The sequence below is a fragment of the Lissotriton helveticus genome, chromosome 10, assembly GCF_964261635.1.
Source record: "Lissotriton helveticus chromosome 10, aLisHel1.1, whole genome shotgun sequence".
Classification (NCBI taxonomy): domain Eukaryota; kingdom Metazoa; phylum Chordata; class Amphibia; order Caudata; family Salamandridae; genus Lissotriton; species Lissotriton helveticus.
In genome coordinates, this window is record NC_136071.1 from 839,030,658 (window position 1) to 839,057,375 (window position 26,718).

The window sequence follows — 26,718 nt, forward strand, 5'->3', positions numbered from 1 at the left end:
AATACTGCAGCACTGCTGCAAAAACCATACTCCAGTAACAAAACGGTTCCCCGCAGTTGCAAAACTGGCCCCTCCCATTCCATCCTCCCGGGGAAACCCCGATGGCCGCTACGGCTAGTCCAGCCCTGAAGACCAGTGCTTGCTTTTTTTTTTAATTTTCAAAAACCTTTATTCAGGTATCATACATCACACACAGCTATCAGCCTACAACCCAGGGGTCCGGCAGCGAAACACAGACAGTTAGGTCGCGTTATCTGCATGGATCGAACACGACCACTTAGCCGACAACCCGGAGGTCCGGCGGCGTGCAGTACAATAAAATGTAGTCTTAGTTTCCATGTTATTTCGGTGCCCCTCTCCCAGTCCTGCCCCCCAGTGAGGAAGGTAGTCGCTCTGTCATAGAACACTGTTGTGGCAGTTCTGCTAGGAGGTAGACCAGTACAATCCCTTTCCGCTGAACAAAATGTAAACTATCCCCAACAACCCCCCCCCCCCCAAACATACAAACTGCCCGCTAGATCTCCCCACTCACCCCGAAAAATAGACAGTTTCTCAGTCCCCCAGCTATTTCATTAAAAGCTCCCACACCCTGGTCCCCCCACCCCGTCCCACCGTTATATCAAGACCACCCAGGGAACCCTCTACCGCGACATACCCTCAGGTGTAGTGGTTTGTAGAAAGGCTCATAGCCCTCGGACCTCCCGTCGCATCATGTGTGAATGCATCCAGGTTCCTCCCCTCCCTCAAGCAACATTCCAGTGTAGGTAATTGCCTAGTCGATCGGGCCAACTAACTCTACCAGTAGTTCCCGACTGTTATCGGACCCACCGTGTCCGCCTCTACACTGTCCCTGGCGCTCAGATATGTCTGTACAGACTTCAAAAATTCTTAGGCCTATTCACAGGTCGAAGTAGCTCACTATAAGTTTGTGATTGTGTGCAGCAGTAAAGCATGTCCCTGGCCCATCTACGTTTAGTCGGCAGCGGGCCTCTCATCCAGCATATGGCGACAACTCGTTTGGCCATCAGCAGACCCATATCCGCCAGGCGACGTAATGCCACCGGGAGTGTCTTGGAGTATCCAAGCAACGCCAGCGCGGGGTTAACCGGGAGTTCCGTATCCAGTATCGGGCTCAATTCTGAAAAAAACTTTGTCCCAAAATGTATTGATACCGGGGCAACTACATGCCATATGCATGAAGTCTGCCACTGGGGCATGACAGCGCTCACACTCGGCAGTCTGTCGAAGCCCATATCTGTGTAGACGTTCTGGAGTGTAATATACCCGTTGTAGATATTTGAAATGTGTCAGCCTGTGTCTTCCATTAAGAGACAGTTTCCTCGTGTTTTGACAGCAGTATTTCCACATTACATCATCAATCTGTATTTGTAGATCGCGCTGCCACGCCAGTCTGGCTTTCGAGAGTTGCTGTTCCCTGTGTTGCGCCCCTATTTTAAATAAATGAGTGATCAATTTGCGCGATGAAGATGTTTTAATCACGTACGTAAGTTCTGGGATTTCCGGGGGCTCCGCCAGGTCCGGGCCCAAAAGTTCCAGTAACGCAGTTCGTACTACATGGAACTGGAAGCGCAGCAATAGCGGGGACTCAACACCTGCGGTTGCGACCTGCTTCCAGGATTTAACCACTCCGTCTTTGAATAGATCACCCAATGTTAAGACACACCCAACCGAGTCAGAGCGCGCGTGACCCCCTTTTCCGCCAACGGTGCAAGCCACACCGCCCATTCTATCGGCACAAGTGGGGAGTACAGCAGTACGCATCCCTGCTCCCTCAACAGCGCGTGCCACGCGTGATTTGTGGCCTTAATCGAGTCCAATAAGCCTATGCGTTGGTCAGCCAGTTGGAACACCGTAGCTGGAGGGGGGGCAGGGGTCCGTGAACAAGCGTTCTAAAATCACGTGTGGAATATTGGGGTCTCCGTGTATCCATGTATGCAGATGAGCCGCTTGGGCAACACGGTAGTATCGCTCCATGTCCGGAGCGCCCAGCCCTCCCAGCTCATATGGGAGCATAAGAACTTTCCATTGAACTCTGGGCTGTTTACCACCCCAGGCAAGCCGAATTAGAGCCTGCGTCAAGGTTTTGAAGAAGGCCTTAGAGAGGACCACCGGGATGTTATTGAACAGGAACAAGAATCTAGGCAGCACGACCATCTTCATAATTGCGATTCGTCCTAGGCGGGACAGTGGAAGTCTGCACCACCTATCTACCTCCTCAACTAGCTTAGTGAACGCAATGCCATTATTTTCCCGCACCAGTACGTCTGGATCTGGATGGAGCTGGATCCCTAAGTACCTAACCGGTTCCGTAGTCCACTGCAACGGGTATTCCATGTCAAATTGTAACGTCACAGGTGTTAACGGGAACGCAACCGATTTGCTCCAGTTCACTCTCAGTCCAGAAAGTGCTCCGAACCGAACCACCTCCCTCAGCACCGGAGACAGGTTAATCTCCGGGTCCCGTATATACAACAGAGTGTCGTCTGCATATGTGGAAATACCGATTGTTGTATGTCGGGAAGCTAATACCTTCATTCCAGTGGTATTCACGGAGCGCGCATGCCAACGGTTCCGCAACTAACGCATACAGCAGGGGCGAAAGGGGGCAGCCCTGCCTGGTACCCCTACTGATGTCGAAGGCGTCTGTGACCCGGTCACCCATCCGCAACCTGGCTTTAGGCTTGTGATACAGCGCACCCATCATCTGTAAGAAGGGTTCACCCAGCCCTAACTTCCGGAGCACCCTCCGCATGAAGGGCCATTCCACAGAGTCGAAGGCCTTCTCCATGCCAAGGAAAACCGCCAGCGCTTTGTTCTCCTGCCGCACGTGCTGCATGGTCCCTAGTACGGTGCGGATGTTATATGTGAGGTTCCTATTGGGAATAAATCCAGCCTGTTCGGGTGCAACCAATTCCGGCGCAAGTAAAGCCAAGCGTGTGGCCAAGACCTTAGCATACAATTTGGCATCCACGTTGATCAGGGATAGTGGCTTGTAAGAGCCACACTCATTGGGGGACTTCCCAGGCTTCAGAAGTGTAATAAGTAGGGCCTCCCCCATAGAGCCAGGCATACTACCCTCTACACATATGTCATCAAAGAGGGTGGACAGGAGCGGTACCAGCTTGTCTTTGAAAGCCTTATAGAAACCCACTGTTAGCCCGTCTGCGCCGGGGGCGCTTCCGGACCGCATCCCCTCCAGCGCCTCCGCGATCTCTTCCTTCTGGATGGGCATCATAAGAAATTCTCTCTGGGAGTTGGATAGTAGGGGCATTTTAATGTAGCTCAAATATTAATCAATTTCCTCCTCAACCCGGGAGGATTTGGACTTGTAAAGGCCAGAGTAGTAATCCCTGAATTCCGCAAGTATCTCCGATTCTTCCGTAAGAACCTTCCCGGATTCCGAGACCAGCTCGCCCATCACCGGCGGGCGTCTGTCATTACGTATAATTCTAGCTAGGAGGGAGCCAGGCCGCTCCCCCTCGCCATATGTGCACGCAGTAGCGTATTTACCCATATGCTGCACCTCCCTGTCAGCCTCCTCATTATATTCTGTAACTAGAAGTTTAATTTGCGCAGCCGTGCCTATATCAGGCTCGTTCAGCTGCCGTGATTCCAGGTCGGACAGCTGAGCTTCGAGCTGTTGAAACCTTCGCCTGATAGACTTCAGGACACTAGAGTGCTTGGACATGGCAATCCCGCGGATGAATACCTTAAATGCTTCCCACACTGTCTGAAAACTATCGACAGTCCCTACATTGATCCCAAAGAAGCTGTCAATTTCCTCTGCCAACTCTCCCCGGAATACGTCATCCAACAATGAATACGGGGGAAGCGCCATGTGAATGGAGGGATTCTTTTCACCGGGGTTTCCAAGATTAGGAGCAGCGAAGAGTGATCTGAGAGGGTGCGCGGTAGTATGGAATACCCCTTAATGCTGTGGGCGAGCGCCTGAGAGGCCAGCCAATAGTCGATTCTGGTATGGATATCGTGGTACGCGGAGTAGTGTGTGTACCCGCCTCTCAAGGGGTGGTGACCTCTCCAGACATCTAGGAGATCTAATTTAACGAGTTCCGCCTGCATGGATAGGGCTGCTGCCGACGGTCGTCTGGGCGGTCCCGCTGACCTGTCCAACTCCCGGATCAAACACCAAGTTAAAATCACCCCCCCAGAGCATCCTAGAGTAGTTGTGAGTACTACAATGCTGGGCCAGCACAGTATAAAAGTCTGGGGAGTCGTAATTAGGGCCATAGACATTCACCACAAGATCATACCCCTTACCTACACATCTAGAAATTAAGTAGCGACCCTCCGGGTCCATCTCAAGTGCCGTCAATTTCAGTTTAGATTGTGGATTGACCCAGGTGACCACCCCCCTGGAGTGTGTTGTGAACCCTGCTGCTACACTACAACCCGCAAGTCCCTTAACAGAAAGCATTTTGCTAGTAAGAGGGAGGTGAGTTTCCTGGATGAGTGCCAGATCAATGTGTTGTCTACGTAGGTAATTTAAGACCTTTCTAAGCTTCCGATGGTCATTGAGACCCCTTACGTTCCACGTCAAAGATCTCAAAGAGACAGTGGTGTTTTCTGTTGAAAGTGCAATAGACTCAGCCATTTCCAAAATAAGGGTATGTATACCTTGAATTGATATGCGACAGCCTCTGGAGAAAGAACAATGAGGCGCACTGAGCCCACCAGTGAATCAGATAAAATGAACAAACAGGAGCAGGCCACTGAGTGTGTAGCATGAAGAGCAGAAGTGTGTCAAACCTACACATAGTAATAAGGAGGACAAGGCCAGCGCAGGCAGTGCTAGCAGGCAAAAAATACAACAGTGTCAGAAACATTCCCCAAACCACCACCCCCCTCCCACAGCAGACCCACCCCAACTTGGCCTCGCCGGTCCCCATCCCACCCACCCCAACCGCTCATCATACCATTCAACGAGTTGACTCCAACTCCGACAAAGCAATACGCTCGGGGGCCGAGGTCGCCAGACAGCTTCAGCATCACAACAACCTCCGTCAGTGAAGTCCGGCCCTCATCCCCCCCCCCCCCCCCGCCACGCACCACCTGTAGAGCAATCAGATCAGTTTCATATACTACATTAACCATCTCTCCAGGAAACCGCTGACCCTCCCACCCAGCCATGAAATTGCAGCGGACCCCGCCACAAAGGAGTAAAATGAGGGAATACAGTAGTATGTCTCTATATAACTGAATATCCAAAACTACCACAGTGCTGGAGGCGTGAATCCCCTGAATCCCAGCTCCACTTATCTGCAAGACACCTGTCTGTTCATGACGATGGGTGTCCACTCTCCATCTCCCAGCTCAGCAGGGGCCCACAGCAGCGGCCCGTGTCCGCCGCGGAGCCACCCTGACTCTGAATGCCAACCACAAGATCACTCCTGCTCATCCAGTGGGCTCTTGTCACTGTCCGCCTGCTGGCTCGAATTACCGTTCCTCTGCTCCTTAGACCAACTCTTCAGCGCCTTCTGCAATTCCTTAGGGTCTGTGAAGATGTGCGAGTGACCCTGTCTGTTAACTCGCAGTTTGGCAGGGTACAGCATCGCGTAGTCTAGACCCAGATCCCTGAGGCGTTTTTTGTGTGGAGCAAAGTGCTTACGTGCTTCCTGAACTCTAGCTGTGAAATCCGGGAATATGGAGATCACTGAGCCTTCATATTGTAGATCCGCTTTGGCCCGTGCAAGCCTGAGAGCCGTGTCCCTGTCCCTGTAGTTGAGCAGCTTCGCTATTATTGGGCGAGGGGGCAGCCCCGGCTTCGGCAGTGGGCCCAGGGAACGGTGTGCTCGTTCAACCACGAACATCGTCGAGAATACCCCCTCCCCCAGGGGAGGGTGGTGAGCAGCCGCTCAACGAAGAGTTCCATCTTACCGGTCTGAGTGGATTCCGGTAGGCCCGTAATGCGAAGGTTACAGCGACGTGAGCGCGCCTCCAAGTCTTCGGTCTTGTCCTGGAGGGATCTCATCAGGTTCTCCACTCGCTTGTGGGCCGTGTCCAACTCCGTCTGCGCCTCTTCAACCTCCGTGATTCTCCGTTCAGCCATGTCATGCTTCTCCGCATGCTTGTCTAGGCGTTCAGCCATGCGGTCCATTCTGTAGGACATGGCGTCCATTTTGGTGCCCAGCGCCGAGATGCTGGTTTGCAGACTCTGCTCCATGGAACGGAGCATGGACTTGAGGTCGGAATCCATCGCGTTGGACTCTTCTGGGTGTGGGTCCTCCCTGTGCTGTGTAGGAGGCCTCTGTAACGGTGCTCGCCACTGCGCAAAAGGGAGTCTGCTCTGTGTCTTATCTCCCTTCCCCATTTTGGTGGAGCGGTCAGCGTCCGCGCACCTCAATAGGGGAGTTGCACCCACCAGGGGGGGACCCACCGGGCGTACTGGCGTGGCTCCTTGAAGCGGGACAGCTCTAGACCCAGTGCGGCCTCCGACGCTATACTCAGCAAGGCAGTTACAGCCGCACGATGGACCCCAGCACCAGCCTCCTTCAGACTGCCCAGTTAGGACGTGAAAGGTCCCTCCTGCACCCCGGGCCAGGGGCCGCGATCGTGGTTATCTGCACCAGAGCACTGATCCCGCGTCGTCTCTGTCTCTGCACTGTCGTGTCCCCCTCAACACTCACCCTAGAGCAAGTCGAGGTCTGCAGGAGGGTTTACCCCAGTGGGCGAGGAGCGCGGCACCACTGTGGGCTATTGGAAGCGGGCCTCAGGCACGGGGACCCCCTGTGAAGCGGTCTGGGTGAGGTGAGAAGGCCTGATGCAGTAGGCGACCCACCGCAGCAAAATATAGCCTCTGCTGACACTTTGCACCAGCCCTCGGCCGCCGGCGGGACCCGACTCTGCCACTCCGCTGCAGCCACGCTTTCCGGGTGTCTTCAGCTCGGGAATGCCGAGGGCCCAAAATGGCGCTTCCCGGAGGCAGTACACTTCCCCAGCCTCCCGGGGCTTCCTGTGCGCCCACCGTGTGAGCTCCGACACTGGTAGGGTCTCAATGAGGCAGCGCCAATCACTCGTCCACCATGAGCGCCCGAATATTTTAGTCTCTAGGTCCGACCTCCGTCACTCGGGCCGACCCGCCCCTCTCGGCCGCACGTACAGCGACGTCTCCCGGATCGAAGATCTACTGGGGTCCGGGGTCTGCGGCCTACCGCTGCCCGAGTCTTCACCGAGCTGCTCGCGCCTTACACGGCGCCGATTTTCCTCCGCAGCGGGACCGCCAGGCCCCCGACCCACTCCGACGGACAGCTAGGAGGGAGGGGGATCAAAAGCGCTGCTCTGATTGAGAATAGTGAAAGGATTATAAGTGGTGCCGGCGGAGCTAGGGAATTAGGCGGCCATCGTCGCTGCCTGCAAGCTCCGCCCCCGACTAGTGCTTACTTAACTGTTCATCAAACAGCATGGCCCTGCAAGGGTGATATCCCGCTGATGCGTAGCCATTGGCCTTGGGGAACTAATTTATGCAAAATAATCTCCATGTGGTATCACTCAAAACAAGACCGACACTCAGCAATAGCCTTCAGCTGAAGGTTTTTTTCAAGAGAAACACTACTCATTAGCCCTCCCAGTGGATTCTGGTCAATGTGGTCCAGCTTTACCAAAGTTGCAGCTCTCAGTGATCTAAAGCTGGATAACCATTGGGCTCGTCCAATATTTCATTTCCTACCTCGTTCACTATTAACTTTCTTGCAAGCTTTCATTACTTAGCCGCAGGCATATATCGCGTATGTTTCGCTCTTCGGTGGAGCACAGTAGGTCCTGAGTGCCAAGCTTGTTTGCAGCACAGTACCTGTAGACACTAAGCACCTGGTGTGCTCCACCGAAAAACTCATTAACAGAGAAACACAAGTGTTAGCAACAATATGTGCATTGACTCCTTAGCAGATTGCTGCAGTCTGTAGAAAGATCACAGCAAATGGCACATGTCATCTGAAAAGGTACAAGAATCTAGAACAACATTTTAAAATGTTAGAAGAACTTCACTACTGAAAAATCAATCAGTCTGGCTGCTCTTCATGTCCCAAGATGCAGTGGCGGCTGCTGCGGAACTGGAGTGGTGGACGGGAGCTGAAAAAAAAAGAAAGAGAACTTACCTGTGAAGACTGCCGTCACTCGTCCATTTCCTTCCATCAGCAACAGGGAGTGGAAGCACACAGGCTCCCAGACTCCCCCATCCAGTCACGACGCTGCTGTCAGCAGCATCGTGATAGGTCTTAGCGGCCTGTTTGGCCACTCAGGCAGTGCCTGGGACAATTCTCCACCTGGCTGTGCAACACAGCCAGGTGGCGAACATGTTAAGTGCGCATGACTGTTTGGCCGGCCAGCCCAGTCCTAACCTGGCTCTGAGCCTGCAGCGGAAAATAAAATAACATTGTGTTAATATTATCTTATTTATATTTTTTTGCCCTGCTCAAAGAGCAGTGGGGCGATGCTCCCCTGCCTTAGCAGAGAAGCTGCCACTATGTGCAAAACTCCTCGACTGGGTTTTCCAATTTATAATTACATATAGCAAAGTTGCAGTGATTCATCTCTAAACGTCTCTCTGAAAGATCCATGATATAAAATGGCAATCAGCCTGTCAATCCCCAAAATCAATGTCTGCCCCCCAAAAACATGTTTATTTTATTCATCAGGCTTCTGGAAATTATTTTAATTGGGAGAGAGTATTTTGCAGAAACCAGTGTCTTTCTACAGAGTAAACGTCCCCCACAAGCAAACCATTAAAAAGCATTTGCATGCAATAGGTCTTGCAATTGCGAGATTTTGAGCTACTAGCATTGTAAATGACAATGCCTTTTTATGCATTGCAAATGCTTATTGTTTAGTGTTAACTATGGACGCTGTTCAAGGAGGAGCATCTAGCATAGTGAGTGGAGCATGTGGTGCAATACAGATAGGATTTTACGGAGTGGATATGGTATTTGATGGGATTGATTTGTAAACCTCAAGTAACGCCAAGAATAAGTAAATGCAGTTACCTTTTTTGCTGGTAAACCAGGAAATATTAAATATTCCAACTTCCTCTCTACAGATTTTTTACATTTTCCCTGATATTTTGCGGATTTTGTTGAAAAAAGAAATGAGTTTGAGTGGATCAGCCTTTTTAGACTGACTTCCCCAAGTATATTACTAAAATGTATATACACAGTGAGAGCTGATGAGGAGAACTATCTGTAAGGCAGTGACTTCATAACTGTTGGGCTGACCTTTAAAAATTGTAATTAAAATGTATATGGTAAGAATAGTGAGAGTTTGTCAGGGCCAAATGGGTATTCTCAGTCAAGTCCACTCTATTTTCTGGACAAAAAAAAAACAATTTGAAACAATCTGGAAGAACAAATACATTGTGAACATACATTCAATCATATTACCTACTAAAGTCAGTCACTGACTGGCACCTTCTTCCTTTTATGAATGAATTAATAATCAGGTACTGCACATTCTGCGTTATAAAAAGTCTTAATACCACAAGTATGTCCACTGCATATCATTCAAACCAATGTAATGCTTAAATAGTTCCCTTAACTCTCTATTAAAAATTGAAGTAGTATGTTTGTTCTACAGCACAATAGAACACTGCATGGAGATAATGCTGAAATAATTGGAGTATTTTCGTGTAAATTCGTTAAGTGGTGATCAATTTTTGGATAACCTCAAAATTGAATAAACCTAAGATCTGTGAGCTTATTTTTTGTTCCCATTTATGACTCGTTGCATATCTTTCCATTGCCTCACAAGCAAATTTCAAGGAAAAGTACATATGAACAAAATGGATCTTCAAATATAGTGGTCAACCTATAAGAACAATAGTTACTTACCTGTAATCTGTGGTTCTCCAGTATTGGTGTCTTTCATAGATTCACATGCCTAAATCATTCCCCTTTGTCGGAGTGGGAGTCTCACGGTACATAAAATAGCAAGAATATGCAGATAATAACCAAAAAACCTTGGTAATAACCAACCTGCAAGTAAAGTAGCCCTAAGCTACAAGAGAAAAACTTCCACACTCATGACTATCATAGTAATTTTGTATAGACCAAACTGCAGCCATTCAGACAACAGCACCCACCAGAATGTTCTCCCCAGAGGCTCAGGCTCTCAGATTTTCTCGCACGGGAGTGAACCAAAACATTATAGCCTAAATCAGCCTCTGAGGGGAGGTGGGCGGGTTGCATGTGAATCTATAAAAGACACCAATACTGGAGAACCACAGATTACAGGTAAGTAACTATTGTTCTTCTCCAGTATTTGGGGTGTCTGAATCAAAGTAGATAGCAGTACAAACCATAATACTCGTTAGACGCTCCTTGTATCACAGTATATATGTAAACATGTATGAAACACAGCCTGAACAGGGTCTGAAACATATATAAATATCATATTGCTTTCAAAAAATATACTGTGCGAGAAGAATAACATGTAAGAATAAGCGTCTAAAAAAAGTATAGTGGAGGAGGAAGAACAGAGGCTCACCTTATTTGAAAAGATTTCGGAGAACTGCTCTTCCCACTGACGCATCTGCATCACTTGCAGCATCCAAACAGTAGTGTTTGGTAAACGTGTGTCTGCTGGACCAGGTTGCCGCTTTGCAGATCTGATGAAGAGGCACACCAGCAAAGAGAGCGGTGGAAGAGGAAACCGCTCTTGTATAATGCGCTCGTGGCATGGAGCGTAGAGGTCTTCCAGCCTATTAATGACACACACTAATTGTCGAGGACATCCAACAAGCTATAGTTTGTTTGGATACAGCATAACCTTGATGTAGCCTTCCATATGCTACGAATAGCTGATCTGTTTTCCGAATTGTTGCAGATAGAACTTGAGACATCTCCTGATGTCAAGGGAATGCAACACTCTCTCTGCCACTGTTTGAGGATTTGAAAAAAAAAAAATCAGAATTATTGGTTCATTGAGGTGAAAGTCTGAAGGAACCTTAGGCATAAAGCTTGGATTGGTACGAAGCACCACAGAGTTTGACGTGAATTGTAAGAAAGGGGACTTGATCGTGAATGCCTGAATATCGCTGACCCTTCCTGCTGATGTCCGCGCCAACAGTAGAGAAACCTTCCACGAAAGAAACTTAAGATCCACCTTATGAATAGGCTAAAAGAGCTGCCGCATAATCTGAGTGAGTACTACATTCAAAAGCCAGGATGGAGGCGGACGCCGAATAAGAGGGAACATTTGAAAGAGTCCTTAAAAAAATTGCTGAATCACTCTAGTTGAATAGAGAGCGTTAGATCCATCTTGACGGAACCTCGATATGGCTGCCAAGAATACTTTCAACGTGGAATGTGATGACCCCGATCTAGCCAAATGAAGAAAGAACGGTAAGATGTGTTCTGGCTTGGCCTGAATTGGATGTAAGTTGGCAGAATGACACCAAGCACAGTATCTCTTCCATTTGAGTTTGTATGTCTTAATCGTTGCAGGTGCTCTAGCATTGGCTAAGACTTCTTGGCAATCTGCAGCAAAATCTAAGTGTGCGAACTCCAGGTTTTGAGAAGCCAAGCTGCTAATTTCAAGGAGGCTGGGTCCGGGTGACAAACTTGACCCCCTTGAATTGCTAAGAGGTTCGGTGTTGGTGGAAACTGAATGGGTTCGCACTTCGAGAGGAGGAGAAGCTCGGTGAACCAGTATTGGCGAGGCCATCTGGGAGCAATGAGGATGATGCGACACGGTTGTTTCTTCATTTTGCGAATGACTCTGGGAACCAACGGAATCTGAGGAAAGGCGTATGCATATATCTGAGACCAATTTATCGAAAGCGCATCCCCGCATGATTCCTTGTGGGGAAGCCAGCTTGCAAAGTGTGGGCATTTGCGGTTCTGAATTGTCGCAAATAGGTCCAGTTCAGGGTGCCCCCACTCCCGAAAGACTCGGTCCAGCGTCGGTTGATGGATCTCCCATTCGTGATTGGATATTGCAGATCTGCTAAGAGAATCCGCTAGTACATTGGAAATCCCGGGAACATGGACTGCTGAAAGAGTGATCTTGTGACCCAGAGCCCAATCCCAAATCTCCTGGGCTTGTTGGGAGGGGAAGGGCTGACTTTGTCCTGCCTTGTTCGTTTAAGTAATGCATACTTGTCATATTGTCTGTCCGAATTAGTACTGAGGACTCTTGTATGACTGTTCGAAAAGATTTCAAGGCCAAGAATATGGTCCGTAGCTCCAGAAGGTTGATATGCCACTTCCTTTGTTGTACATTCCACTTTCCGTTGATAGTCATCCCCTGAAGGTGCGCTCCCCATCCCTCGAGGGAAGCATCCGTGGTGATGGTAAACTTTGGCACCTCTGCAAGAAATGCGCACCCCTCCTGCAATTTTTTCATCTGAGTCCAACAGTGAAAAACTTCCCTCATACGATGGGTTATGTGAATGTCGTCGAACAACCCCGAAACCTGCAACGATTGGAGGTTGAGCTCTTCTTGTAGAGGTCTCATTCTGAGACGACAGTTGGGAATTAGAGGGATGCAGGATGAGATCATCCCCAGGAAAGATTTGAACTTTCGAACTGAAACAAACTCTTTCTTGTAGTTGGCGAGCCATCTTGCAGATCTTCTGTTGCCTTTCTTTTGATACAAAAGCCTGAGCGAGATGGGTATCCAGTGTGGCTCCCAAGAAAGACTTTCTTTGAGATGGAAGGAGATGAGATTTGTCGAAGTTGATGGTGAGATGCAGAGACTGGAAAAGAGACAGGCATCTCTGAACATGTGCTCTTGCCATTGCAAAGGAACTGGCCTTGATAAGGCAATCGTCCAGGTAATGGAAAATTTGAATGCCCTCTAGGCGGAGATGTGCTGCTACTGGGGCTATCATCTTTGTGAAAACACGGGGCGCTGAGCGAAGACCAAAGGGGAAAACTTTGAACTGAAAATCCCTGCCAGCCACTCTGAATCGTAGAAATTTTCTGTGCTTGGGGAGGATTGACACATGAAAGTAAGCATCTTGAAGGTCGAGGGTGCAGACCAATTTGAGTAGTATTGGGATATTTTTCCTCCAACTTTTGACTGGGGGGAAGAGTAGAGATGGTGGCAGGCAGCGTGTCTCACTGTGTTTTATTCGAATCTCTTCCACAGTGGGAGGACTTTCTTCTGGACTGCGTGTAAGAGTTGCCCCTTTGTCCGTAAGACTGCTGTTTGTAGGGTTGATACCGTTGGTTGGATTGAGAGGTTTGATATGACCTCTGCTGATTGTAATTTCCTCTGTTTGAAAAGGATCCACGTCCTTTAGCTCCTCAAAAGGACGACTTGCGAAACTGCAGGCTACCCAAAGATCGCGCAGTTTCCATGTCTTTCTTTATGGCCTGTAGAGCCTCGTCAACATGCTGGCCAAAGAGATACTCTCCATCAAAAGGCATGTCAATTATTTTGGTCTGGACCTCTTGGCGAAACGATGTGGACTTCAGCCATCCTGGTCTTCTTAACACCACAGCACCTGCTAGCTTTCTGAAGCCTGTATCCGCCACGTCTACTGCTGCATCAATTATCTCCGCTGAAGCAAGCTCGCCCTCTCGCAATATCTGCTTTGCCTCAGTTTTTGCAGGTTCCGGTAACATCCCAACATAGGGCGAGATGTCGGACCACATTTGCCTGTCGTATCTCCCTGATATTGCTAGGGAGTTTGCCGCTCTTACAGTGGTTGCAGCCATCGTGGGGACCTTCTTTCCGATGGAATCTAAGCGCCTGCCATCTAGATCAGGTGGAGCCGAAATAGGTGACGAGGGGGTTCATGGCACGTCTTTGCGCTGCTTTAGTGACGACCGAATCAGTGTTAGGTTGTCCTATTAGGCATGCAGGAGATTTGTCCGGTGCCTTGTACTTTTTGTCTAATTGGGGCAATACAGCCGGAAGGGAATTGTGTGTTGCCATAATTTTTAAACCTTCCTTCCATATGAAGTCAATGATGGGTATCGTTCTGACTTGTTTTCGCGACTGGCCTTTAAAATCATAAAGGTAGCACTTGTTTTTATTGGTTTACATTGTGATCAAGAATCTCTTAGTAGCCCTCTCCATCTGTACATGAAAACCTCTTATGTCTACTGGAGGCGAATCCGCCGCAGCTGGAGCCGAAGGTGCCTGAATCTGATACTCATCCCACTCCGACAGACTAGATTTATCATCTACTTCTCCTTCTCTATCCTCATCAGTGGTGTTCCCTTCTGGAGAATGATGAGAAGGTGCTGGAGACTGTGGTCTTGGAGATCTCAAGGTGGATATAGAGGCCTGAGGCATGGGAGTGGATGGAAGGGACGCCACGACTCAGAAGGAGGAAAACGACGATAGTAATCCTGTAACATATACTGTAAATTATCAAGAAGGGCCAGAGGCATCTGTGCTGAGGGCACCGTGGCTGGAGCTTGATCTACAGATGCAGAGAATTGTTCTTCGTATGGATCCTCCTCTTGATATTTAATGAGCAGTTCCGATGGACTAGTAGCAGTGCGGAACCTGTCATCAATGTCAGATTTCTCCTCAGTCATCTGAATCCAGCAATTGGTCAGGCAATTTAAGCGGTGATGGGGCTTGTAATGAGGAGCCACATCTCTGAAGCAAAGAAGGTGAATGTAATTGGTTGGCCAAAGGAGGTCTTAGATGGTGTGAAAGACCATACTTGCAACGCAGTACATTTTGATAAAAGTGGCGTGGACGGTTTCTTCTTAGACGGTGCCGTCGTCGAAGGCGACGGCGTCGACAAGACAGTCACTTTAAGCGATGTTGTAATCTTCGTTGATGATATTTTCGACGACGAGGAATCCTTCGTCGACTATGTCGTCGACGGGACATTTTTCGTCGACTATGAAGCGGACGACTAGGTAGTCTTCATCGACGGTGCGATCTTCGTAGTCGAGGTAGCCTTCGTCGACGTCGAGCCAATCTTCGTTGACGGGGCACTCGTCGACGAGGTAGTCTTCGTCGACGGTGTGGTCGTCAACGTCAAGCTGGTTTTCGTCGACTAAGCACTTGTCGGCGGATTCGTTCCTTTTTTTTATTCGGGAACAGAGCGTCGACGATGGAAGGCATGATCTTCGTCGACGAAATAGGCCTTACCGTGACCGAGATCCGGCTCGACGGTGAAGAGGCCGACGACTATATCATCTTAGGCTTAGGAGATGAGAAGGTTACCATCGACGTTAAGGTGGCGTCGACTATGATAATCGACGACGATGGAACGGACTACGACTCCGTCGACAGAGTAGACTTTTTCTTCTGAGGTAAAACCTTCTCAGGAAGCCGCTTAGATGTCAAAGACTTTCCAGTCGTTTTAGGGGGCGAAACAGACCCAGAAGACAGGACAGAGCCCTTGGAGGTCTGAGCTTTCCTCAACACCTTAGCCCCAGTGGATGATGAATCTTCCTCATCCTTCCTTTTCCTTGAAGATATAGATGACCCTAAGGCAACACTTCCCACCTCAGAAAGAGGGTTGTCTTGGTCTTTTATCTTCTGCAGCCACAGAAGAAGGCGTCCTTCCCTGTCCCCGAGGATCTTTTGAGGGAAGGTCCTACAGATTTTACGCTCTCTCACCTCATGATCAGGATAAAGGCAGTAAATGCCCTTTTTGTAAGGGATCTTCTTTAAAAAGCCGGAGCTTCCCGCAAGAATCACAAGGCCTGAAGAGAGATTTTAGTAGATGACATCCTGGATGAAGAAATTCAGTCAGAAAAGTGAAGTACTGAGCAGAGCTCAAGGAGACTCCCTTCACACAACGTGCGGTAGAAAATCTGAGAGCCTGAGCCTCTGGGGAGAACATTCTGGTGGGTGCTGTCGCCTGATTGGCTGCAGTTTGGACTATACAAAATGACTATGATAGTCATGAGTGTGGAAGTTTTTCTCTTGTAGCTTAGGGCTACTTTACTTGCTGGTTGGTTACTACCAAGGTTTTTTGGTTATAATCTACATATTCTTGCTATTTTATGTACCGTGAGACACCCACTCCGACGACGGGGAATGATTCAGGCATGTGAATGTATGAAAGACACCCCAAATACTGGAGAAAGAAGGGATACTTTCATGCCGCCATGGAGTTCAGATACAAAACCTTTGGTGGGGAAAGTATATGCATCTGTGAAAGGGAAAAGCATTTTCGGTCTGCTGCTTCTGAAAGAGCTGGGTGTTTTTGTGGGCAACCTCAAGTTCTGTTACACATAGTGGAGAAAGAATTTTTGGGATATTGGAAAGGAAATTCTAGAGATATTTCAGTCAGAACCAGAATGCTTGAACCTATGTACATCCACTAATTAAAAGTTTGCTAAACCAGTAGTTAATAGAATAAGAAAACTACCTATAAGTGTGCATATGGTTGTAAGGGGGGAGTTTGATAATCTCAGCAAGTCTGAAGTGATTAGAGACACTGAAGTAACGGATTAAATAGTTGATGCTGGAAATCGAGGCCAAAACCATAATGAGGGCATCAGTCTATGTAATTACATGAGGGGGTTAAAAAAAGCTGTTACAGTACCCATTACTCATTATTTTGGAAATTAAGACAGTGCTGACAGGATCAAAAGTTTTCACCATCTTAGACTCAAGTTTGACTCCACGAGGTGTCCCAGAAGCTCACTCACTCATAACTCCCATGGGTAGTTACAAGTTTAAAAAGATGACTTTTGGTCTTACATCTGCGACCTCGCTTTTTCAAAGGGCACTTACATCTATGCTATGGAATGTGGCATGAGTTAAATACGTTCTAGATGGAATGCCAATATATGGTAAAACATGGAGGGAACATGATGAAAAAGTCAGGCTGGTGTTAAAAACGTTCATAGAATATGGCCTGAGGTTTGAGGGCTGATATACCATGTTTAATGAGAGGAGATGAATTGCTTAGATCCTTATATTGAAAGGTTTTACTGTTGGGAGGCAGTAGCAAATTCCATGAGAAATAACCTACATCAAATCTTCCAAGCATTCTGTCATTCGTTTTCACAGATACATCTGAAGCACTGGAGACTGCCAGGCAGCATATGCTATAAAGTTTAAAGCCGATACTGAAGAACTAATTTTGCTCCTGCTGGTTTTTTTCCTACCGCGAATAGCCTTGCTGTGCCAGGGATGTGATTACATTTTTCAACCTGATGCTAGCCGCTTTTGCCTTACCTTAGTGCTGGGACTGTCTTACCCATAGACATTTTCTTGCATTCAGATGATGTCCGCGGTGTGATAAGGAGATAGAACTCGATCTTGCAGCTGCCTCGGTCTACAGTGCAATACACATTCAGCTAAAATAAAGTGACCCTGTAGTGATTAGCAGTGGAAATGTGCATCTCAAAAACACGAATTCCTTGAACAGGAAAGATGTGACACCGGAAAAGGACGAAAAAGACACCAACCCTGTAATTAAAAAAATAATTTAAAAATCATTCATGAGAACATTTGAATACAGTTGAAAGTGTAATCGTAGTAATGGTTCCATTACTCAAATGAGTGTGATATTTTTGTTGACCCAGATTATAATTAAGTCTCCCAGTTTTCCATTTGTACTGATTTTTACATATAAATACATATAGAAAACAATGTTTCCTGTCTGTTTAATTTTAAAAGTGAAAAAATACAGAAAATCGGGCCTCTTGTGAGGGTTGTACATGCTGTCTTTCACTAATTCAGTCACCAGCTGATCAGATAAACAGCATGGGGAGTTAAAAACAGAACGAGATTTTCTTAAATAGAGACATATGTTAACATATAATTGTAGTATAATGCTAATATTGAACATTGAATGGAGTGTTCTCTTGTATTTGGCTGCGTAATTTGCCGAAACATGACCAGGTATGAGTACATATTTATTAGTTAAATACATGTGGAAATATACCATTTTACGACTTCGTTTATCCACAAAATACAAAATGATTATGGACAAATACTAGTAAGATGTCCGAAAAGTAAATATGGATAAATAAATACGGAAATGTTACAGATATAAATTCCATAAAGCCAGGAGCCCTAATTATAATTACTGTTTCAGAACTGGTCCCTCGTGGAGGGCACGAGAATAGCAAATATAAACCTGGACTAAAGGCAACAGGAAGAGTCCTCGAGTACTTCAAAAAGCATTAGTGTTGTTTAAAAGCAGCTTTAGGAGTAGTAGCAAAATGTAACTTCTGTGCCGGGCACATAGAGCGTACTTTTTGAAGCCCTGGGAACTTCCACCGAAGGTTGCTTGACCCCTTCTGCCATTGAGAATCCAGGAGTCTCGAGTGTCCGTAACAGTGACGCGTACCTTGTAAGCCTCGTGGTGCCTCTGCACTGTTGCATACTTTAGTCATGGCATTCTCCACTGCAAAGACCGAAAACATGCCTCACAGCTGCCTGCAGCCGTTTATTGGGTTTCGCCTGCCGAAGGCTGCGCTCTGCGCAGCTTTTCAGCGCAGGTGAAATCCTATGTCGACAATAAGGACTTCTGGAACGTCCCCCGGCTCTCATTGGCTAGCTCCATAAATGGAGGCTAGCCATTGAGTGCCGGATCTGTCCATCAAGGCTGGACCAGATTCGGGGGCGTTCCGGAGATTTTTTCCCAGGGCGGAGTTACGTTTTTTCCCGTTCCCTCCCCTTTCACTGAAAGTGAATTCAGATGCGCTGTCCATTCCCGCCCCCTCCGTGTGACTTTCCGCCCCCCTCGCTGTCCTGTGCACGTTTCCCGCCCTCCGTGTCCTCTCCCGCCCCCTCCCGCCGTCCGTGTCCTCTCCCGCCCCCTCCCGCCGTCCGTGTCCTCTCCCGCCCCCTCCCGCCGTCCGTGTCCTCTCCCGCCCCCCTCCCGCCGTCCGTGTCCTCTCCCGCCCCCCTCCCGCCGTTCGTGTCCTCTCCCGCCCCCCTCCCGCCGTTCGTGTCCTCTCCCGCCCCCCTGCCTCCTGCCGCTGCTGCTCCTCTTGGTGCCGGGGCTCTCCCTGCCCGACACACCGGCTAACTGCAGCTTCCAGGACCTCCAGGGCTCCTGGCTCTTCAGCGTGTATAAGGGGGCGGGGGAGACCCCGGACCGAGGCATCGACTGCTCCAGTCTAGGTGAGTGAGTAGGGGCAGGGGCCATCATTGACTGCGCATGGGGAAGGGCGGGGGCAGCGGGTCACGGCCGCGGCGCGGTTTCACCGTGCGAGCGTGTCACACAGCAGAAATCCGGCGAAACAAAGACTGAGTCGCCCGACTTGCACCGAGCCTGCATGATCCGCATGGCGGGACTTTGATTCCCAGCTGGAATTAGTGCCCGTTCCTACCGCTAACCTCCCCTCTGACTCCCTTGTTGCTGTCCCCGTGATGGGCCTGCGCTGCACTGGACCCGCAGCTCCGCCTGGGCTTTGACCCCAGAACTCAGGATGAGTTGGAGCGGAGCCCAGCCATGGCACAGCCGGTACCTGTGGCTGCAGCTTCAAGCTTTGGGCTTTCAGGATGCACCTCCACCCGCCGGCAAGACGCTGAACCCCGCGACTCTGGGAGTGTAAGTGCGAAATAAAGGTCGGCGGGGACTTGGGGTAATATATGATAAAGGGTTTGAAGCACAGTTTAAGAGGTAGAGGCATGGAGGATGTAGAGGGGACACAGCGTCACCGACTCGCCGCCTCACTTGCCTGTTCCTTGCATCTGTTTTTCCTCGAGATGAACTTTTCCTAGCCGAAACTCTGCTTTTATTGAGACTCCATCTCTCCTAAGTATACGTATTTACGCATTCTGTATACTAGAGTCTCGTGTATTTTTTTTTTACATGTTGTAACCCCCCACCCAGTCCGGTTTGGGAAGCTCCTATGAAAGAAGGGTGACCAGACATCCCGGACAGTACCGGTTATCCACCAGCAGTCCCGACAGATTTTGGCCCATGTCCCGATTTTTAGAGGGAGTCGACTGAAAACAGTGAGAGGCCCTTTTTTGGGTGTTACAAAGCTGTGCTACTTAGCAGCTGTTATAAGTAAGCAATTTAATAGGTATGATGTTTAGGAAAATAAATAAAATGTAATTTCTACAATGCATCTTCTGTGATGGGTCGTGCTTGCATGCGCATATGTGAGTGTTGTGAGTTTAACACTTGCATCTCTTTCCAATTCCGTGAGTTTCGCACTTGCGCCTCCCTCCCCTTGCAGTCAGCTGCACTTTCCATCTCTGCACTTAGTTGTACACCCATCTCTCCCTTGAAGAAAATATCGCTCCTTATTGTATGTGGAGTGCATTCGCTGCCTGGCACTGTTGTTTGCTTGGGGTAGGCATGCGCACCCTGATTGTATATAGTGTGCTATCCTCTTTGTATTGGCATGTATGCTCCCCGTTGCATGGATTGACGCCTGCATACACGCTCTTCCTCTTGCATATGTGGGCCTTCCTGGTGCACATGTGGGCGCTCATAGTCTTCTCCGTTCACATACATAGGTGCGCTGCATTTAGTAGTGCTTCTCCTATGATGTAGTTGAACTTTCTCTACTGTGGTTGTTCCTTATTGATCATTGCACTTTTTTCATATGGACATACTTACATTTTCTGTAACCATGGAGTGATTGTGTCCTGTACTAATGTGGTTTCTTCCCCTTTGTATTTCACTCTTCCTGAATTTGAAATGTATCTGTACCAACATGCCTTCTTTTGTCGCCAAGTCCCCATGTTCTTACTGTCATGTAGTTATTGGGGTGAACTTCATGTTTAATGTTGGGTGGTTATTATAGCGCTACTTTGCAGTCAAGAGCAAACTGCTCTTTTCTTGTTATGCTGTAGAGAGATTTCTCTGCTCTTATGTTGTCTCTTCTCGCTTACATGAACTTTTGGACTTGTATAGGTTAAATAGCGTCATACAGTGCATGCGCCAGGGGAAAAGGCACAGAAAAAGGTCAATCTGTAGCAGTTTGGGCTATGTAGCATTAGGATTTGAATTATGATCTCATGCAGCACTGTATGGGCGAGAAACTTGTAGCTACGCTTTCAAAACTGTGGTCAGCGACATTTCGTGTGAATGGCTTCTCAGCACCGCTGCCCACTCCTGTTGTCGGGCTGAATGCCTGCAGGTGCACATAGGTCCATCCATACTCAACGCCCCCCCTCCTTTTGACATCTCTTCACCTTTTCCCCAGTGATTGCATCTTTTGTCTGTCGCTTTCGTTAGTGACCGTTCTGCTTGGAGAAGCACTACAGTGTTCTGTATTGAAGAGTGAATCTGATGTGTGTATTATCTTCTTCTGGGCTGGGATCTTTATTCTATTGTTATTTGAGGTGGTACGTTGATGGCTGTACATGCAACCGTGAAGGTACAAGTTGTTTAGGTTACTTTTTTAGAGCTTCATTTTATTAATTGACATCACGGTTTTAACGTAAGGGTTACGAGCATATGTAGATAATCACTTTATTTTGTGGAGCTATTGCTTGATGCCACTCGTGGTTCCATTCTCTGCACTGATGCTTCGTTGGGAAGTTTTTGCCCAGCCGTCTTTCCCCTTGTCTTTAAGTGTCTTTCCCCTACAGTAAATAAGGCTGGCACATAATCGGTGGTTGCCACACTTGATGTGTACCGGTATTGGGTCCATACTGCCAGGTTGTCACAGCGTGAGATCAAGTTGAAGCGCTTGAATTATCTATCTGGGGTATTGTTTTCTGAAAATGTAATACATTTCAAATTTTTATCGCTATTAAAAGCTTACGTCTAGAATGCAATGTTTGTGTCTTGATGTATTAGCAGTGTTAGGTTGGCACGATTTAGCTGCCTCTCCTTTCTGCGTTTCCAATGTGTTGGTCGTCCTTAAGGTGCTCTTTGAATAGCCTGCCTCTCACTAAAACATCGTTTAACGTAGCAGGTTCACTACTACCCTGAATTACACTCTGTATGATCGCTGTTCTTTCTCGGGGCTTCCATTGGCTTGGCCTTCACTGTCATCACTTCCTGCACTGAAGGATTGTGGTTTTTAGGTTTCGCCTGGCGTTCGCCACACACACCACACCACACACACCACACCACACACAGCTCACCACACACAGCTCACTACCATACATGCCAACGTTTCAGAAGAGCAAAGTGTGTGTGTGTGGCTCTGGGTGGGTGTGTGTGGCTCTGGGTGGGTGTGTGTGGCTCTGGGTGGGTGTGTGTGGCTCTGGGTGTGTGTGTGTGGCTCTGGGTGTGTGTGTGTGTGTCTGGGTGTGTGTGCGTGTGGCTCTGGGTGTGTGTGTGTGGCTCTGGGTGTGTGTGTGTGGCTCTGGGTGTGTGTGTGGCTCTGGGTGTGTGTGGCTGGCTCCGGGTGTGTGTGTGTGTGTGTGTGTCGCTCTGGGTGTGTGTGTGTGTGGTAGTAATTGCTGTCTGCTGAGCTCGTCCGTAGGGTACAATAGGTCTCACATTTGCGAGAGATTAAGCTAATGGCAATGTAAATGACAATGCCATTTATTTATCTGTTTTCAAAACAAACACATAAATACAAAATTTGTCATTTACAATGCCAATAGCTCTAACTTTTCCAAAGGCGAAACCATTGCATTGTAAATGCTTGTTAGTCGTGTAAGCGTGTGTAGTGCAAGCTCGGAGGCCTCAACTTTAATAACATCCTCGAGGCCATACTGGAGAGAAGAAGGCGAAAATAAAGAACTTTGCCCTGCCATGCAAACTACTTCAACAGCAGTGGAACACACACCTCGAAGTCATTCGAGTGCCCTAGATGACATTGTAACTGTTAAAGTATAGTTATAGTGCAATATCCAGGGCGAAAACAACTGGCATTATTTATTTAAATGTGAAATTTTGGGTTGCAATTAATTGGGGGCAGGGCAAGATTGGATAAAGGACATGACTTATGCTGTTCATAAAATAAAAAAGAATCACGTACCTTTGGTAAGAAAAACAAGATACATTTTTAGTCATCTTTCTTTGGGAATGGATTTCGTGAGCTGGTTAGTAATATAATCAATATATAAGCTAGCACGCACATAGGAATGTTTGTTTTGATGAGGTGTACATTAAAGACAAACAAGAGCAGCTTTACGTGAAAACAATAGAAGCGCAGAGAACTTGGCGTATGCATACAAGTCGGTAGCAACATTTCATGCTTGATTTAATTAAAATTAAACTGATTGTCGTCGAGTTAACTGTGTAGCATTCAGTGACTAGACAGGAAACAAAAGCGGTAACAATGTTTTTAGACATGGAAAAAGCTTTTGATTCAGTGGAATGGGTGTTTATGAAACAAGTGCTGATACGGATGGGATTAGGCAGTATGTTACAACTCACCCACTGCCAGAATCAGACTTGGCGACATGGTCACCTCTCCCATTAAGATATCTAGAGGTACACTCCAAGGATGCCCGCTATCACTGTTCCTATATGCCTTGGTTGCAGAACCACTTGCTTGTGCCCTTCGCGAGTACCATAGTCAGAGGGGAATACTTTTTCCGGGTTCTAACTTAATCATATCCACTTATGCAGACGACACACTGCTATATAATAAGAGACCCAGAGGAAAACCTGTTGCCAGTACTCCGAGAGGTAGTCCAATATGGAGAGTTGTCAGGGCTCAAGGTTAATTGACCCAAATCTATTCTATTCCCGCTTACCCGAGCTGCGCCACCCTTTAAACCCGAATACCCCCTCCCTGCAATGGACAACCGAGCCAGTGCGATACTTGGGCGTGAAGATACATACAGACTTGGAAGTGGTTTTTAAAGAAAATTATGGGAGAGCAGTTGGTAAGCTAGAAGAGAATATTGCGCGATGGAATCGACTGCCCCCATCACTTGCGGGGGCGGGTGTCTCTCATGAAGATGATCATTCTCCCTAGATTTTCATTTTTATTCCTAAACGCCCCAATGGTTCTTCCAAAATTCTTTTTTAAAACAATCACATGGCTACTAGTTAATTTAGCCTGGGCTGGAAAGCACGCAAGGGTTCGCTGGGACGTACTTACACTCCCGTACAATATGGGTGGCCTGTGTGTCCCAGACTTGGACCTGTATTACAGGTTGGTGTAAAGCACACATGCCCACTACTGGATACACAAGATTCCTGGACTCCCCCATATACAGATCGAGAAGTTGGTGGCAGCTCCCCTCCCGATGCCAGCTCTACTATTCAAGCCACCTAACCGTAGAACTGGTATACTGGACTCTGTAATTACAGTCACACACGCCTGGCAGCACTTAAACTACAGGCGTGAGCCAGTCTATACTCCCCACAGACGCCCATAGAATGGTGCCATTGGCTTCCATTATGTAGCGAAAGGGGAGTTACTCGTGCCTTAGAATCTATACACATTAGGACAATAGGAGCTATTTTCATTGACGGTAAAGTGAGAGAGTGGGCAGACATCCAAGCGAGGGAACCACAGGGCACACTGCTCACAAGATTTCACTATCCTAGGAAAAGATGGGCACTAAAAGACATATTAGGAAACTACTTAGCTGAATCGCTGGACGTGACCGCCCTTACAAACATAATAAAGTCAGACACAACAGTGAAGATAGTTTCTAGGACATACAAAATAATGCAGGACTACCTGAAAAATCAGTACACTAAAGCCAGACTGGAATGGCAGACTGACTTGGGTGAGATTCTGGATGATATGTGGTGGTACTGCTGTGAGAATACGAAGCGTATCTCCTCAAATGGGCAACACCGATTAATTCATTTTAAATTCTTAAATAGGGTATTTTGCACCCCGGAAAGACTGCATAGATATGGACTGCGAGAAACTGCTGAGTGTGAACGTTGTAGAGAGAACTCAGCAGGTTTTTTCCATTTAGCCTGGTTGTTCCCAGGGTTTGCTCAGTACTGGGAACTGATCTTCAGAGCCCTAGGAGAAGTTACAGATATGACACTGACCCCAGACCCTCTGTTAGCGTTGTTGGGGTACTCCAAAAACTTGCCAAAAACAGTGAGACGCTTAGTTGATATGGGACTCTTATTAACTAGGCGTAGAGGGCGATCTGCTGGGCCCATGGCCCGACTCCCAAAGTGGCGAGTTGAAACTAAGACATGGAATACTGCAATATGCAGACCGAACTCTACAGTGAATTACTTTAAACTCTGAGCCGCCCCAAAAACTTTTGGGGGCTCTACCAAAGTTATATGTCCACAAAAGAAACAGTTACTCCAAGCGCAGACAACCATAGTAAGTGTACTAGTATGACACCAGACTAGCTACAAAGCAGTAGATCTATTGCAGAAGACCTCAGATATAATTATTACTTTCAAAGAGCCAGGTCTTGAGGAGTCTTCTGAAGGCCAGTAGGTCTTGGGTCTGCCGTAGGCTGGTGGGGAGGGTGTTCCAGGTCTTGGCGGCGAGGTCGGAGAAGAATCTGCAGTCGTTCTTTGGATGCGGTGGACTGTGGCGAGGCGAGTGGAGCTGTCGGTTAGAGGTTTGTAGAAGTTGAGTCTTCTGTGGAGGTATGCTGGGCCGGTCTTGTGGAGAGCTTTGTGTGCGTGGATGAGGAGTTTTAAGGTTATCCTCTTGTTGACAGGGAACCAGTGCCGGTCTCTCAGGTGGGGGGTGACGTGGCTGCGGCGGGGGATGTCGAGGATCAGACGTGCCGGCGCGTTCTGAATGCGTTGCAATCGTCTCAGGCGCTTGGCTGACGCTGCTGCGTAGAGAGCGTTTCCGTAGTCCAGCCTGCTGGTGACAAGGGCCCGGGTGACTGTTCTTCTCGTATCGGTGGGGATCCACTTGAAGATCCTGCTGAGCATTCGGAGGGTGTTGAAGCAAGATGAGGCGACGGCATTGACCTGCTTAGTCATAGAGAGGGTGGAGTCGAGGATGACCCCTAGGTTGCGTGCGTGGTCAGTGGGTGTCGGGCTGTTCCTAGTGTTGTCGGCCACCAGGAGTCGTCCCAGGCTGAAGGGGTGGAGCCGAGGATGAGGACCTCCATCTTGTCCGAGTTCATCTTCATTCTGCTGTTCCTCATCCATTCGCAACGGCCTTCATTCCTACAATGTATGTGCTACAATGAATGATGATAAAACTATTTTGATTTTATTTAGCACTTCACACAAAACGTCAGTTTCTAAGCGCTGCAAATGAAAAGTGTTACCTGATACTCCGTGTATTAGTGCTCGTATAGCACTGACTAGATCCATGGGTGCTGCAACACATTGTATGTAATGACCGCTACAGCTTTATAGTGTCAGATGTGCGGTCCTCGCATGGCGCCTTCATTCGCAGAAATGCTCATGTTCATTTCCGAACGTCTAGAAGACTGAAAGCCTTGTGTGCTGCCTTTTTTTTCAATAGATGGTTGCTCGAGTCGAGGATGTATGAGCCGAAGGTACAGATTGAACCTAGAAGTTTGTTAGGGGTCTGCCCTCTGGACTTAATCATTCCTTAGGTTTGCTTCGATGTCCTCAATCTGACTTACGATTGCAATTCCTATCCGAGCATCATAAAGCCATCCCACCTTAAGCAAAAAATATCGTTAGACCTCCTTAACACAACTTAAACACGTAATTGCCATAATACCCAGAAAAGTCCATACTCAGCCGACCTCCTCCCTCAATTATTCCCAACATCCACTGCTGTAGAGGCGTGGGCTATATAGTTTGATAGGTTTTTATTACCCCTTAGAAGCAGTGTTTTCCTTTGATTGTATTTTTTTGTGCCTAATACTAAATGCTTTCCGTTTAAGATTTATTGCGCTAGTTAGAGCTGATGATCTGGCTTCTGGACAATGAGCGGACTAGAAACGGTGTTTGCTACACATTTAGAGTACTATTGATGACCTTGAGAAGTATCCTAGTAGGTTTGTGAC

The 26,718-nt window shown here is 47.9% G+C and overlaps 1 protein-coding gene across 1 annotated transcript in view; it reads left to right on the top strand.

Moving 5' to 3' along the window:
• The window catches only part of LOC144784121 (uncharacterized), a 143,924-nt gene that overhangs the window by 63,816 nt on the left and 53,390 nt on the right, over positions 1 to 26,718 (top strand). Inside the window, exon 9 of the mRNA XM_078662803.1 lies at positions 12,628 to 12,802. Coding sequence (XP_078518929.1) covers positions 12,628 to 12,802 — 175 coding nt within the window. The remainder of the gene's footprint in view (positions 1 to 12,627; positions 12,803 to 26,718) is intronic.